Source organism: Nannobrachium achirus, assembly GCF_963921795.1.
Source record: "Nannobrachium achirus genome assembly, chromosome: 13".
Classification (NCBI taxonomy): domain Eukaryota; kingdom Metazoa; phylum Chordata; class Actinopteri; order Myctophiformes; family Myctophidae; genus Nannobrachium; species Nannobrachium achirus.
The window spans coordinates 37121948-37139476 of NC_137833.1; the positions used below are offsets into that span (position 1 = coordinate 37121948).

A 17529-nucleotide genomic window follows, 5' to 3' on the forward strand; every position below is an offset into this window, starting at 1 on the left:
GTGGGTCGGGGGTGATTAACTTAATATGCAACATTGTTTTCTCACTTAACAGTAAACAAACCAACATAAAGTGTAACTGTATAGACGATGGGTATCTGCACATTTCAAAAGTGTCAAATTAAGGACTTTTTAATACCTCTAATTACAAATTGTCTAATATTAGAGGCAGAAATTGTGATAATAGCTGATCTACATGCTCACAACGCTTCGCAACGCGAGGCGTTGTGAGCATGTAGATCTGCTATTTTCACAACAGAACCGTGTTATACAAAATGTAATTCCTCAACTCTTAGTGCTCGTCAGGGTGGGAGGGGGGGGGGGTCCCCAGTTAAAATAAGATTATTTTGGGTCACAGCCTGAAAAGGTTGAGAACCACTGGTGTAAGTGATCAACACCCTCCACCCCAAAGTTCTTTCCGCTTTGTACAAGTCACACAAATGTAATCATTATTGTTTTATCGTCTACTATAGTTGTCTTTTGAGGGAGCGTCAACCTTCAGCCCCAAACCGATGGACATGAGCAGTATTACCTTGTCCTGGGACCAGTGTGTAAGTCATAACATGTGTATTATTATCTTGTGCTTGGTGTGTAAGTCATAATGTGTTTTATTATCTTATCCTGCCAGTGGATAAGTGTTCAGGTGTTTATACTGCAGCTCAAGTGTACGGTATAAACATACACTTGAGCTGCAGTATTCAGTTGGTTCACACCTGCACTAGACTACAGTATAACTATTATGTGTAGAAAAGAATAACAGCTACAGCTAAACACAACAATGTTACTGTTGTGTTTGTAGTCCATGGCAGAGCAGTTGGCTGAGAACTACCACAATGCTTGGGCCAAGAAGAAGAAACTAGAACTGGAGGCTAAAGGTAAAAACTGCATCTGGAGTTGCGGATCCTGCTTTCACTAAGATCTCTTGTTCTGATATTTTAAAACATTTTATTTTATTTTTATCCCATTTGATTTTATAACCCATTTTTCACCCGGTGCCAATTGCCAAAGCTGTAATCCTGGGTACTACTCTCTCCCTCTGCCAACCTGGGGAGAGCCCCGAACTGAGCTCATGCTTCGTTCAATGCATTAGGATGCATTTCTTCAGTTTCCCTGGTAGGACATACTGTAGGACACGTGCAAGGAACACTTCCAAACAGTTCCTTTCCCCTCCATCAGGCACCCCGGCTGACCAGTGGGAGGCAGTATAGAGACCAGGATTAGTGCATGTTTTTTGTGAGGGTACCTACCCTAGGGGATACAGGGAGAACATGCAAACTCCACACAGAAAGTGCCTTTCGCCAATCCCACCTAGGGTATTTGTACTGATGACAGGGATGGGAGAACACGCCCCCTAGCACCCACAGCGTCCCCAGGACCTTCTAGCTGTGAGGCGACACTTCTACCGACTGCGCCACTGTGTCACTTACCAATGTACTTTTGACCATGAACTTTCATGTTTCTGTTCCAAAAGTCATTCATCTTGGGTAGCCAACTGATTATTCCGTTCAAGTTTTGGTAAAAATCTACCCGTTGTTCTTGACTTTGATATTGATTGTGACCTTGACTTTGAATCTTTTTTACCTCAAAATACTTTACAGTCAGTCAGACAGACAGACAGACAGACAGACAGACAGACAGACAGACAGACAGACAGACAGACAGACAGACAGACAGACAGACAGACAGACAGACAGACAGACAGACAGACAGACAGACAGACAGACACAGACAGGCAGCACAGAATGAAACAATTGCACTATATTCTCTTCTCTATTATTGTCAATAGTTTGATTTATCTTTCTTCTTAGGGGGAGGGGGGCACTCCATGCTGGTGCCCTATGATACCCTAACAGCCAAGGATAAGGCCAAACTCCGTGAGAAAGCCCAGGACATCCTCAAGTTCCTGCAGCTGAACGGTTACACCGTGTGGAGGTGAGACCACCGTACATTGCAAATTAAAGTCAAGGCTACAATAGCCCAGTGTCACATTCGTCATCACGCTGTAATGCGCATTTAATGAGGCATAAGAGGTTAGGAGCTTTTCTCAAGGGTACCACTCTCTTAACTGTGGCATCACATTCCGACCTGTAGCCAGCGGCCATTTGAAAAACAGCACTGTCAGTTGTAACATAATTGCAATGCACATTTGAACTCCCGACACTGGTACATTGGTGATTTTACAGTCTGTTTTAAATCAGGGGTCTTCAACGTTTTCAGGGCAAGGCCCGCTTAGCTGAGTGAGAGATCAAGCAGGGACCCCCACAACCTTTTCATAGATTCCATATAGTTTCATGCTTTGACAGCATGTAAATTTGTGTTGTTTTCAGATATTTAACCACTTGAACCGTCAATACTTAATAAACTTGACCTTTCACTCTGTATTTAGTCTGCTCTTTTTCCCCTCTACACCAAAGCTTTTTGCCGAAAATAACTGATCTACAATCTCACAACGCCTCGCACGCTGCGAGGCGTTGTGAGATTGTAGATCAGTTATTTTTGGCTAAAGTTCTCAGAATATGGATGCTAGAAAAAAGGTTTCTATAACACAAAGATTTGGAGGACCCCCTGTAGTAACTCTGAGGACCCCCTAGGGGTCCCGGACCCACTGTTGAAGACCCCTGGTTTAAATAGTCCGCCTGTGATTATGGCCTCCTGCACAGGGAAAGGAAGACAGTGGATATGGACTCTCCGGCCATCGCCAGCCGCTTTGCCTACACCCTCCTGCAGCAGCTACTGAGCTACTCTGACGAGGCCCAGGAAAACATGCTGGAGCTGGGTAATTTAGTCTAGTGGTTCTCTTTCCTTTTCAGGCCGCGACCCCCAAAATAACCATATTTTTAACCGGGGAACCCCCCACCCTGACGAGCACTAAGAGTTGAGGCATTACATTTTGTATAACACGGTTCTATTGTGAAAATAGACGATCTACATGCTTACAACGCCTTTTCAAAATTTCCGCCTCTAATATTTGACAATTTGGCCAATGTTTAATTTGTCATTTTAGAAGTATTAAAAAGTTCTTAAATTGTCACTTTGGAAATGTGCCTATACCCTCTATACACTTAAACTTTATGATGTTTTGTTTACTGTTGAGTGAGAAAACAATTTTGCACATTAAGGTAATCACCTGGGGACCCCAAAATAATTTGGCGACACACCTGGGGGTCCTGACCCACAGGTTGAGAACCACTGATTTAGTCAGTGGTGGAAAAAGTACTACATATTTTACTTTGAATAAAAGTATCGATACTGCAATATAGAAATACTCTGTTACAAGTAACAGTCCGTAATTAAAAATGTACTTGAGTAAAAGTATAAAAGTGTTGGCATCAAAATGTACTTAAAGTACAGTACCAAAAGTGAAAGTACAACATGTTTGAAAATAGCAGATCTACAAGCTCACAGTGTGTCAGGATGCGACGCGTTGTGAGCTTGTAAATTGGCTATTTTCAAATAGCCATGGTATAAAATAGGGCTTTTATAATATTATAATTTGCAAATAACTACAACTAAAGTTTTCAAATAAATGTACTCAAGTAAAGTACAAATACCTCAAAATTGTACTTAAGTACTTAGGTAAGTAAATGTACTTAGTTACTTTACACCACTGAATTTAGTCTCATACTGTAGAGCTCTTGACCACATAAGAGGTTCATAATATGTATATCACAAACCCCCTTCCATTGCATTTGTGATTCATGAATGAAGAAATACAGTCTTGGAAATCGGTGAGAAATTCATGGAAAGAATTTCATTTCTAAAAAGGAGTGGGAAGACTATTTAAAAGGATTTGTTATGCACCCTTTTTTAATACCTCAGTCAAACTTCATTGTGAATGTGGTTAACTTAAAATCCATGGTAATAAAATGAGTACCTAAAGCTGCATTGAATAAGTTGATGTTGCACCTTGGCAGTCCTGCAGGAGATGAGTGCATTATTTATTATTATTGTTGTGGTTTCACCCATAAGCACCTTGAGTTTGCCAGACGCACAAGCCTTCTCATGGATATGGATTTTATGAATATCAATAGTCTTTTAAGCCTGTGTTCTGACAGTCAGCCCATCCTCCAATCCGCTATATAGCCTGAGGATGTTTTCACTTTAGCTCAAATTCAGAAGATCTGGGTTTGTCTATGCGAACATGTGCGTACAAAATCTGGATAAGTCGAGAGAGAGAGAGAGAGAGAGAGAGAGAGAGAGAGAGAGAGAGAGAGAGAGAGAGAGAGAGAGAGAGAGAGAGAGAGAGAGAGAGAGAGAGAGAGAGAGACTAACATAGCATTCCAAAGCCTTTCAGCAAGTGCACATCAGCAATATTGCACTTCGCCTGCATTTGTATGTACGTATGTCCATGTCGTTTTTACAGATACTACATACACAAGGATGTACACATGGATCTCAATACATGAGATTCTCATGTATTCGCTGCTCTTTGTGTTATGGCTGCTACCTGTGTATTTTAAGAGTTTGACTCTTTTAACGCTTGTACAGTACAATACATACCATAGTTTGTGGTGTTTTCTTGGTGTTCATTGTGTTTTCTTCTTCACACAGAGGTGATGCAAGCCAGAGGACAGATGACCAAAGGGGAGAGAGTTGCACTCCAACAGCAGATAGAATTCTTCTCCAAGGTTCAGCTTCGATCTAAGCCCTATAAGCTAAACCCAGTCCAAATCTACTTTCTGTTAGGGGTTCACAGAAATACCATAATCCTTAGTCTTCCCTGGTGTTTCCGGGGCCATAACTTTTGTCTTCATAACCCCCCCCCTCTCCTTCACCTTCATTTATGCCAACTAATTACTTTTGTTGGCCCGTTGCCTCGGGCAACACCACTAAGTGAAAGCCTTTGTGACCAAGTAATTTATTTAGGCGGTTTGGAAATCCATGTGGGCGTGTCGATTGCCATCAGGGCATTGATTAAAGCCTCCCACACAGTTGTGCCTCTGACACAGCGGGGATGAAACGGGCTCATTTCTCTCCAACCAGACCCTGAGCCAGAGTCAGTCAACTGAGTCCGTGTGCAGCAACAGTACGCCTCAGTTATCTACCACAACCAAGAGATCAAGTGTAACTGAGGTAGAAAGTGATTATTGAATTGGCTGCGCTTCTGAGGGGACATAGGAGAGTGTTAAAGGACAACTTTGGTTTTGTACAACAAGGGTTCATATTTTAGATGGTCATCAGAGAAAAGAAAAGATGAGTGTTAAAATGTTTTCATTTACTTCTTTCTATCATTTTAGTGATTTTAACAATTTTGATTTGCATGCATGCCCCAGGTTGGGGGCATGCATGCAAGTGCTAAATATGTATTTTTAGACACAATAAGCCCATTCCCAAGATGCACCGCAATCTTTCATGGGCAGATGTGACTTATGGGGGCTGGTGTAAATAGTAATAAAGAAATTGCCAGCTTATTGTGTCTAAAAATACATATTTAGCCACTTGTACGCATGCCCCCACCCAGTGAAATCAAAATACTTAAATCGCTAAAACAATAGAAAGCAGTAAATGAAATCATTTTAACACTCATCTTTTCTTTTCTCTAATTACAATCTAAAATATGAACCCTTGTAGTAAAATAATCACACAATCAAGCTAAACACTTTTGAAGTGGCTAAACTGTAATTATCTGCTTTTGACTCTGTAACTCTGCTTATTTAAATAATCCCTGTCTAATTAATAAAATATGCCTTAAAACATTATAATTGCCCTCTATAACTACAATTTTAAATTTAAAACACCTTAAATATTGTATTTATATATTTTACTGAAGGGGGACACACCATTTGTCCATGAGTAGTCTAGCCCTTACCAATGGAATATATGGAATGCATATGCTAATGAAACATTTTAAATATTGTTTTAATGTTCATGTAAACCGTAGGAAAACTTAGGACATGCTAATAAAATTCCATAGGACCACACATGGACAAATGACATCATCAATTTGAGACAGGAGTTGCCCCCCTTGAGTAAAAGATTAACTATTTCTAAAATATTTAAGGTGCTTTTAATTTACATTTTTAGTTATAGAGGGCAGTTATAATGTATTAACGTGGGAGGAACATGCCCAAAACCCGTCCAAAACAGCTAAATCAGGCTATCTAATTAGCTAATATTTTTGATGATAAACCTACCTTTGATTACCCAATCAAATTAATTTATTGCAGTTACTGTACTGAAAGTAGTACCTTCTGTACAGTAACTGCAATAAATGAATTTGATTGGCTAATATGGAGGGAGGGGTGGAGTTGAGCGCGCATATCATTATATTCTCAAACTACCCCCACAGAAGCTGTGTGAGGTGAAAATGCGAATTTAGAAAACAATTTTTAAAACTAGCTGTTGTAGGCGTAAAAATGTATAAAGATTATACAACTTCATGGCATATTTATCGCAAAAAATGTACAAGTTTTCAACAAACAAGCCGTCGAAGATTATTATCCAGGGTCTCGCTTTCTCCACCCGATGTTCTGGACCTATTTTGCGGCTGTGTTCTTCAGTATAATCTGTACAGCAACCGGAGCGACCGCAGAGGCCGTTGTTCACTGTTTTTCAGCAGTGAGCACTTCTCCTCCTCTACCCTAACATTAAATGTGTGTGTGTGTGTGTGTGTGTGTGTGTGTGTGTGTGTGTGTGTGTGTGTGTGTGTGTGTGTGTGTGTGTGTGTGTGTGTGTGTGTGTGTGTGTGTGTGTGTGTGTGTGTGTGTGTGTGTGTGTGTGGTGACAGAAAATAAACGTACACTTCAAAAGCTGACAAGGCGCCGCGAACGCGACACATTGTGCGCAGCACTGTACGACGGACAAAGTATACTGTACTTTCACTACTAACTGATACAGTCCCGCCCCCTTTTCAGACCGGTTGGCAGAAAGACCACGTGACCTACTGTAGCATAATGTCATATTTCCGTACGTGACATAACACCTTTAAGGCATATTTGGCTTATTAGACAGGGATCATTTTCAGTGTAATTGCATTACATAAATCCCTGAGCAGATCACTTTCACCCTAAAGGAATGAAATGAGAAAGTCTTACCACAGCTCGGGGACCATATGTGCAACTGACCGTAGTGCCAAGTCTGAGATTAGTTTGAACCTTGAATTCTCAACAGCACCATATCACGAAAAGCAATAAAATGGGCGTGTCCAAGGTATAATCTCTCAAGACAGATTCAGAGCACGCATTCAGTAGAAATAAATATATATATATATATATCCCCCCCTTTTTTGGAGATGGGTTCCCAGATTGATGAGACACTGACTGGACACTCTCGTAAATAAGCAAGTTGCAGTCCAGCAAGAGCTCTGCGGCTCTGATGGGATCAATTTTGCACAGCACAGCACAGCAAGAGAGCTCTCTGACAGGGCAGAGAACAGGAGTACAGGCACTCAATGCTTGTTTGTAATCAACCTATACTTTTTCTGTAAGAAATAGGCAATGCAGTTGCTCAGTCTTGATTAATTTATCTACAATTTATCAGTTAAATGTAGGCATTTAGCAGACGTTCTTATCCAGAGCGACTTACCAGAGCGACTTACAATAAGCAAGGTAATCACATACATAGAATCCAGAGAGACAGTACTACCTAACATTGTGGTCAAGAAAAATAAACCCAAGTAACAAAAACATGAATGAGTGACCAAGTATGTCTGCATGGTAGCCATATCTTGGTCAATCGCTAGCATCGATTGAGACAGAAGGTGACAGGAAGGGCTACAGGGAGAGTGCTAGTGGTGAGTTGGAGTCTGAAGAGGTGAGTCTTCAGATTATGGCGTAATATTGAGTGGGAGAAACTTGCAACCTGTTACTTCCTTACAGTTGTCCGTTTCTGCCCATTTTTCAAGTGGTGTTGAATGTGTATGTTTAGACTATGTCTACTTCAGAACACAGCGCAAATGGTTGGCTGCTATGTCTCCACAGTCGCCACACATCGGCAAAGTTGCACTTTTCTCAACAACCACGCCACCTCCTGCCATGGTGGGGAAAGCGTCACTCCATTGACAATGCATTGCAACTTGCTGCTTTCTCAGAACATGGCAGTGAAATACCGCTGCTGGGTTTGAATTCAGTGTTCAAACCAGTAATCTTGCCTTACAACATTATTTTGTCTTTCCCTCTTATTATTTGTTACACAAATTGTACCTTTTCATCAACGTGTACTGTAGATTAGGCCTTACAGTATACCGACCATGCGATTGTGTGAATTTGAACTATCTTATTATCCACTTCAACAGGTTGTCCTTCCTCTGTTGGAACAATACTTGAAGAGCCAGCGGCTTTACTTTCTGTCCAGCTCTGCCTGCTCCCATAGCAACAGGGGCTACGCCTCCAACAAAGAGAAGGAGATGGTCAGCAGGTATATAGGTCAACCCCAGAAGATCATATCTCAATAATGACCTGTACTGTTGTAATTTTAATGCCAGCAGGATGGAGTACAGATAGGAATAGCAAGTCTCACATTAGTCAGTGAGGTAGATAGCTCTGATCTGAAGTGCAGTACAGTACAGTACAGTATAGTATAGTATAGTATAGTACAGACCTGTAATGGAATACATGGTGGAGCTAGCATTTGATTCAAAAAGGTTGCAGCTGTTTACACAATGTGGACACAAATATCCTCTCTCTGGTTGCATTGTGCATACAGTATGTAAAGTAAAGTTCAGCTCCGTGGACTGCCTTCAAAGTATAACAAGGACAAAATGTCCAATGAAACAGTCACATTAAGTGACCAAAATGTTAAAATACATCAATTACACAGTTAAATACAGTAGGTTAAACAACTGAGCCTAGACTAGGTTAAATATAGTCTAATTAAGGAACCAATAACTAAAGAAGCCAGGACCTGTTGTTAGGGTACTTGGAGATTAGTGTATGACGTCAGTCCTGTGACATCAGTACGACTGTCTGACACTCATGTGTTCGTACATGCAAAGCCCCACAATGGAAATATGTCCTGTGTCTTATACTTGATTGTTTACAACTCAACTATGTTTTACTTTTCAAATAAACTAAACTAAATGCATTATTCTCCATAATGTTCTGTGCAATTATAGATAGAAACAGTATACAGTAGTTATTATATACAGCATGGTCTAAAAGTAAATAAATAATAATATTATCCATTGCTGGGCACAACTCGAACTTCGTTAGACGAATTCCCCCGAGTATAGTATTGAAACAAAAATGTTTTCGTTTTAAGATTTTCCATTGAAGAGTCTCCCTGCACACATTTTGTCTCCAGTCTTGGAGTTGGCTTAATTTTCCTGCCGCTACAATCCCCAAGTGTGTCAGGGTCTTGATGTCTCTTTCTGATTGTCACTTAAATATGTTCTAACCTTCTCTCTCTCTCTCTCTTTCTCTTTCCCTCTCCCTCCCCCTAATCCGCTGGTCCTGTCGTCTTCCCTTAAGCCTGTTTTGTAAACTGGGAGCTCTCATGAGACACAAGATCTCACTGTTTGGTAAGGATGGTGTGGGAATAAAGCCGTGTGCACTGAGTCGTAATATATTTATTTAGGTTTGCTATTTTGTTTGCATTTCCAGTTGTTTGCACTCGTGGTGGGCACTGTGTTGTATAGAGCCTGGCCTATAGGAAGTTGTTGGGTCCGATGCCGATCTTGAATTTGGACAGTCCTAGGACGACCGATTACCCATATGTATTTTGTACCAATGTTTTGCAAAAGTGCAACAATTTCGAATGATATGAATTGAGAACTAGTAAATTTAATGAAAAAAGAATAACACAAATTCATAGATGAAAAAGGTATATAGTATATTGCTATACATATTGCAGTATGTAACATTTAACTTTAATCATCTATCTATAAATGCGAGAAGTCTCTGCGTGTGTGTTTGTAATCCACGTATCTCGAGAACCGTTCGTCCCACCGGCTTCAGATTCGGCACGCGCGTTCCCCGCCGCGGCACGGAGTGCAGTGCCGGGCCTCGACCCGACCCGACGCGCGGTTTTCCCTAACCGGCGCGAAACGCTCGGAATCTCCTTATGCGGGCTGATTGTTGACATCAGGCTGTTCCGGAGGAAATCGGCGCAAGCGCTGAGTCATTGTGACATCACTGCAGTGCCGGGCCTTGCCTCGACCCGACAGGCTGATTGTTGACATCAGGCTGTTCCGGAGGAAATCGGCGCAAGCGCTGACTCATTGTGACATCACTGCAGTGCCGGGCCTTGCCTCGACCCGACAGATATCTCCGTATATGGGCATGAAAGGGACACAGGCATATACCGGTATATGGGCATAAAAGGGACAAATCGGCGCAAGCGCTGGGCATAAAAGGGACACAGACAGATATATGGGCATAAAAGGGACACAGACTGAGATCTCCATATGCAGTGCCGGGCCTTGCCTCGACCCGACAGATATCTCCGTATATGGGCATGAAAGGGACACAGGCATATATATGGGCATAAAAGGGACAAATCGGCGCAATCGCTGGGCATAAAAGGGACACAGACAGATATATGGGCATAAAAGGGACACAGACTGAGATCTCCATATATGGGCATATGGGCAGATACAGAGATCTCCCTATATGGGCATATATAGACAGATATCTCCGTATATGGGCATAAAAGGGACACAGACTGATACAGAGATCTCCATATATGGGCATATGGGCAGATACAGAGATCTCCATATATGGGCATATGGGCATAAAATGGACGCAGATAGAGTATATGGGCAAGTATATGGGCAACCTATAACTCCATATATGGAGACATCTAGCTGCTGACATCAGTAAATCGGCGCAAGCGCTGACTCATAGTGACATCACTGCAGTGCCGGGCCTTGCCTCGACCCGACGGATATCTCCTTATATGGGCATAAAAGGGACACAGGCAGATATATGGGCATAAAAGGGACACAGACTGAGATCTCCATATATGGGCATATGGGCAGATACAGAGATCTCCCTATATGGGCATATATAGACAGATATCTCCGTATATGGGCATAAAAGGGACACAGACTGATACAGAGATCTCCATATATGGGCATAAAATGGATGCAGACAGACAGATAACTCCATATATGGGCATAAATGGACACAGGCAAACAGATGGTCAAAACGGGTCCTACAGAGATCTCCATATATGGACATAAAATGGACGTAGACAGATAGATATCCCCATATATGGGCATAAATGGACACACGCAAACAGATGGTCAAAACAGATCCTATGACAACAGGTATAATGGGGTTTGCATTAAAGGGCGGGGCATTCATCCCCTATTTACATTGTTCCCGAGTTGCCCAGGGCGCCGACTAGACGCTCGGCCGCCCAAAGGGCGGCCGAGCTTCTAGTACAATAAACAAGCAAAAAAGTAAAAATAAAATATAACATGAACGGAATTGTATTTTATTTACCCACCCGGGCCCTAATCAGAACGGGGAAATAAATTCTTGCAGATCAGCTATTTGGGATGTTTCTATTAACTCATTGCATGCCAGGCCCGATAGTCCCGAGATTATTTCAATGTCTTTCCCTGCCAGGCCCGATAGTCCCGAGAATTTCCGCCATTTTGAAAAAAAAAAATGTTTTTTTTCATAAAGATTTTTTTTTCAAAATTTTCTTTTGACCCCAAAAAATGTAGTAGGCATGATAGAAATCGCGAAATTGCATGTTTAACCCCCATAGCAACCCCATCTATCAAACATGGCAGCCATCTTTGTTTACATTTTAGGAAAACATAATGGCTTCTATCTCATGAATGCCTGAACGGATTTCCATTCGGATTTTTTTGTTTGAAAGCTGTGAGCAATGTGGACACACGTGGTGCATTATCTAGGCATGGGTGTGCATGATCCGTGCACTATGAATTACATGGAAGTCTATGGAGACTGGAGGCATGGTAGAGTACGAAGGTATTGTTAAATGGCGGGGAATGTGTTAAAGAAACATACGGGTTGAAAGTGGTTAAAACTCAAGACTGCACAATTGTAAATACTGATGTTGTCAAATAGTCAAATAAAGGCTGATATAGCAACCAGACTGATATATCGGTCTGGCTCTAGTTGGGACGTGTCTCCAGTATATGCTGACTGCACTTGTAAGATCTGATAATTGGACCTGTAATACCAATATGCCTCTTGAGATGAATATCATCCTGACCTGTGCATGTGTGCTCTCATCCTATGCACTGTCTGTGTGCATTAGAGTATAATTGTGTGTGTGTGTGTGTGTGTGTGTGTGTGTGTGTGTGTGTGTGTGTGTGTGTGCGTGTGCGTGTGCGTGTGCGTGTGCGTGCGTGTGTGCGTGTGCCTTTCCCAGGAAATGATGATGCATCCATCTCCAGCTGTCTTTGTGTTTTGGCCCAGGCTCTTGATGCCAGGTAGCTAGATTGCACTGCTGCTGCCCCCCCCCCCCAAACACACACACACACACACACACACACACACACACACACACACACACACACACACACACACACACACACACACACACGCACACACGCCTTCCATCCTCTCCTGTCACATCAGACATTACTGTCACGGCACCAAGTCCCCAAATGACACGATATGGTGTAATTGTTCTACAGATATGCTGATATGGTGCTTGATATCACCTTCTGTCTCTCAGGAAAGTGTCTCTGAGTCACAGGAGGCCACATGGAGCATTTGTCTTTAGCAGAGATTCATTTCACTGTTGGTTGATCCGATTAGCCACCCGATTCATTACTCTGAATGTGATATTCACCTTCATGAGTCATGACAAATGTTAGATAATGGCACATGACACATTTGAATTTTAATTAGCTACATTTTGTATCGTTTATATTTTTGTAAGAGACTCAAAACGCTGGTGTGTTTGTACAATTAAAAATCTTTACATTTAGTCATCAATAATCACAAAGATATTTTCTGAGCACCATGGGTTTGACTTTGCACTGCTTACTATTGGTTTGGCTGTAATATTATATGGGTCGGCTTGCTTGATGTAAACATAAGTTATGAACAATGTAATCAATTTAAATTATGTTTGTATACCCAACTTTGAGCAGTGGTGTAAAGTAACTAAGTACATTTACTCAAGTACTGTACTTACAGTAAGTACAATTTTGAGGTACTTTTACTTTGCTGAAGTATTTCCAATTTCCAATACTTTTACTTCTACTCCACTACATCTTTGAGGAAAATAGTGTACTTTTCTTTGAAAACTTTAGTTACTAGTTACTTTGCGGATATAAATTATTATTATAGCCGATCTACGTGAGCTTGTAGATCTGCTATTTTCAAACATGTTTGTACTTTTACTAATTTAAGTACATGATATTTTGATGCGAATACGTTTATACTTTTACTCAAGTAACATTTTGAACACAGGACTTTTACTTTAACTTTAACAGAGTATATTTATATTGCGATATGGCTGCTTTTACTCAGAGGTGTAGAGTACATTTACTTCAATACTGTGTGTACTTAAGTACAGTTTTGAGGTATTTGTACTTTACTTGAATCTTTCCAATTTCCAACACTTTTACTTCTACTCCACTAATTCTCAGATCCAAATATTGTACTTTTACTCCACTACATTTATCTGAAAACTTTACTGGATAGTACTTAGCAGATATAAACTATGATATTATAAAATATACATGTATCCACTTTAGACCTATTTTATACCTTGGCTGCGACACATTGTGAGCTTGTAGATCTGCTATTTTCAAACATTTTGTACTTTTACTTTTGGTACTTTGGTACTATTTGGTACTTTGGTACTAAGTTTTGATTCCATTACTTTCGTAGTTTTACTCAAGTGCATTTAGAATTCCAGACTTTGGGTGCCCTCACACCAAAATACCTATGAGAGTGGAATCCGCGTTCCGCCAATGCATTTCAATGAGAGTGAAGCGGTTTCATGCCAGCAGAGGAATTCTGCAAAAAACGCTCTCTTATCATTGAAATGCATTGGCGGAACACAGATTCCACTCTCATAGGTATTTTGGTGTGAGGGCACCCTTTGACTTATAAGGGTGTCCTCACACCAAAATACCTAGAGTGGAATCCGCCAATGCATTTCAATGAGAATGGAGCGTTTTTTTGCCAGTAGAGGATTTCAGAAAAGAAAAAAAACGCTCCATTCTCATTGAAATGCATTGGCGGATTCCACTCTAGGTATTTTGGTGTGAGGGCACCCTAACAGAGTATTTCTACATTGCAGTATTGATACTTTTATTTAAGTAAAACATTTGAGTACTTTTTCCACCACTGACTTTGATCTTTGTCCCGTCTCCAGGACTTTAGTGAGGTCCGCCCCGGAGTCGACGCGGGCAGCCCTGAGTTTATTCTTTGAGGCGGCGGCGTGCGACCTGGAGGTGGCGGTGGAGAACCTGTCGGTGGCCTTCGCTCCTCTCCCTCAGGGTCGCAGCCAGCAGGGCAGAGGGTCAGGGAAAGTCCTGGGCTACGCCACCTCCACGCTCCTCCCCGCACTCACCTCCCTATTCCAGCACCTCAGCAACTACAACTATGGAGTGGAGCTCCTTGGTGAGACAAGACAGGGATCTCCATATATATGGGCATAAACAGGATTGTATGTATGATGTCAGACGTCACTATACGATACGTGTCAGTCTAACCAGTGTGGCTGGTCCTACAGACAGGGATCTCGATATATGGGCATAAACGGGATTGTATGTATGATTTCAGACGTCATAGATGTCATAGGACTTCATATATGGGTACCAGGTGTCTCCATATATGGGTAACTGGTCCGGTATACATCACTGGCCAGATGGCCAAGGCCAAGACATGGCGAGACGCCCTTAGGCGTCTTACTGGTAAAATAACTAAAATTATTTACATTTCCAGCTAAAAGTATTTATTTTTTATCAGAACAGTTTTTTTTTTGTTTTTTTTTTACTTGATTTTATTTTGTCACATGCACACATATTCACAGGGTCAACATTTACCACATTTTCATTATCATATTAGAGTGCTTTTTAATCCTCTGTGGTGTCATTCTTCCGGGTGGTGTATTCAGTCCATTTCTCCCATTTTTCAAGAAACAACTCTTCCTGTATCCTGAGTCTATGTGTAAATCTTTCCATTACATACATTTCCTCCACAATGCACAGTTGTGCTTTCAGCTGCATGCTGCAAGTGACCTTTTCCTGTTTGTAAACCAACAAATGATCTTCTATGTTGTTTAGATATTGCTAGAGGCTTAATTCAACTTTTTTTTTAATATTTAGTGAAGCTTTTAAAATATTTCCAAGTAATTGGATGACTTAACGTTTGCATTCTGTGGTTATTTTAATTGCCGGTATTGAGATGGAAAGGGCTGATAATAAATGTTGTGTGTGCGCTGTGCCTTCTAATGAAATAGATATGTGATAGATCTGAAGGAAAATTCAGTTGTCATAACAGCACCATGGTATAATAAAACACATGACAAATATAGATATGGGTAAAGAGATACTTCTAAGATTCAAGAAAAAATAAGAGGGAGTAAACTGGTAGTAACATAATATTTTACTACCGGTTTACATCCTCTTATTATTATAGAGATTAGGCATAAACTACCCAAACCAAAGAAGATTTAGATTCTTTACCGGCTATCTGCACTTGCACTATGTATGTATGTATGTGAGTTTCCTGCAGCACTTTACAGGCCAGGCGCCCCGCCCGGCCAGAAAACCCCCCCGCCCCCCCAAGGGTATAAAAAATAAAAAATAAAAAAAAATAAAAAAAATTCTTTTTTCAAAAATATATATATTTTTTTTAAAAACTTTTTGGACCTCCAACAATGTACTAGGCATGATCGCGATCGCGAAATTGCATGTTTAACCCCCATACCAACCCTATCTTTCAAACATGGCAGCCATGTGAAGTTACTTGTGCCTCACTGGCAGGAGAGCAGAGCAGCGCATGCAGCTGCTTAATTGACGGTCGTTAACTTCTTTTGAAGTTCTCTGAGAGGCGAGCCTAGGTCAACTTGACAGTGACACAGCTGCACAGCGAGTCTCATTTACTCACAACGAAGTAAAGTACAAATACCTGAAAATCTCCTTTGTACAGTATAAGTACAGTAGGCTACTTAAGTAAATCTACTTAGTTACTTTACACCAATGTTGTTGTTTTTTTACTGTGCTGTAGACTTCTATTTATATGGCACGAGTGCTTGATTAACCTGGGGGAAAAAAACAAGTTACACTGTCCTGTGAAAAACGTAGTTATTCAATGTTGAATAAATGTGGATGATAGCATGTAGTTGTTTTTTCCGTCATCATGGGCACATTCATGTGTTTTTTATAGGGCAAAAATAAGAATTAATATTAAAAATTAAATGAATTAATTACTCGAATTCATTAATTAATTATCAAAAAATTTCGGCGCACGCGCGAATGAGATCCCCCCCTGGTCAAGACTTTTTCCTGCAGGAAACCCTAGGTACAACTATAAATGTAAATGTCAAAGTGCACATGAACAATCTATCCCCGGTATGATGGGTAAATATGTGCTGTCAATCGACAGCGCATAACGAGGATATAGGATCTTTAAACATGTAAAACGTGTAAATACTGTATGTATACCGGGTTCCCGTTTGCTATGCTTTTCTAACGGTCCTCATTCCAAACTAACAATCACAATTCACAACTCAAAATAGTCACACAGTTGCAAGGGGTCGAATCAAGTTTTCAAAGCCACCATGTGCTCTCATGTCGACATGTATTACTATGCGTGCATTTCCAGTGCCTCCATATGTTGAGCCGTGGAGATGAACAGCTGCCTTCCACGCCTCTTAAATCACTCAGGGGAAACACCCCTCCCAGCTTCCATCTTCACTGGCTTTGAAACCATGTTTCAATAAGTCTCTCGGCCATGACTAAGGACAGGCACTGGTACACGCGCACGCACACGCACACACGCGCGCGCACACACACACACACACGCACACGCACACGCACGCACACACACACACACACACACACACACACACACACACACACACACACACACACACACACACACACACACACACACACACACACACACACACCCCTACCTGACCTTCCAGCAACCTTTAACTCGATTATTCAACAGCCACCCTGTACGGTCCATGTCTACAATCTGATTGTGCACTACAGGTGTCTGCTTTCTGTCTCTCTCTCTCGTGTCCTTTGATGTGTAGCTGACATTCAGGAAGCTGTCAGTGAACGCATACTTACGGGGAGCGCCGAAGACTTAATTTATATGTCATGGCACCGTGGTATCGCTCGCAGTGTCACTCGCTGAAAACCCAGAGGACGGTGTCCAGGAGTCCTGTTACAGGATCCTCAACAGTCTACTCAATTGACAGAGAACAGGTTTTTCAGCGATCAGCACCGCAGTGCGTTAAAGTATAAATTAGGCCTAAGCATCACCGTGCCACCTTTTTTGTTTTTTTTGTCCCCCCAGTTGGCGGTATCCAGGTGTCCTGTTACAGGATCCTCAACAGTCTCTACACGCTTGGCACCAGCAGCAGCATCTATGTGGAAGGGTACTGTTCACGTGTGCAAGTTGTGGAAGGGTATAC

At 41.5% G+C, this 17529-nt stretch overlaps 1 protein-coding gene across 1 annotated transcript in view; it reads left to right on the forward strand.

Annotated features, from left to right (window-relative positions):
- The window catches only part of ryr2b (ryanodine receptor 2b (cardiac)), a gene marked incomplete at both ends in the record, with an annotated part of 144061 nt that overhangs the window by 69905 nt on the left and 56627 nt on the right, over nt 1-17529 (forward strand). Inside the window, 10 exons of the mRNA XM_080740696.1 lie at nt 471-548; nt 797-872; nt 1806-1929; nt 2658-2773; nt 4549-4625; nt 8231-8352; nt 9405-9454; nt 12286-12346; nt 14251-14498; nt 17412-17493. Coding sequence (XP_080596822.1) covers nt 471-548; nt 797-872; nt 1806-1929; nt 2658-2773; nt 4549-4625; nt 8231-8352; nt 9405-9454; nt 12286-12346; nt 14251-14498; nt 17412-17493 — 1034 coding nt within the window. The remainder of the gene's footprint in view (nt 1-470; nt 549-796; nt 873-1805; nt 1930-2657; nt 2774-4548; nt 4626-8230; nt 8353-9404; nt 9455-12285; nt 12347-14250; nt 14499-17411; nt 17494-17529) is intronic.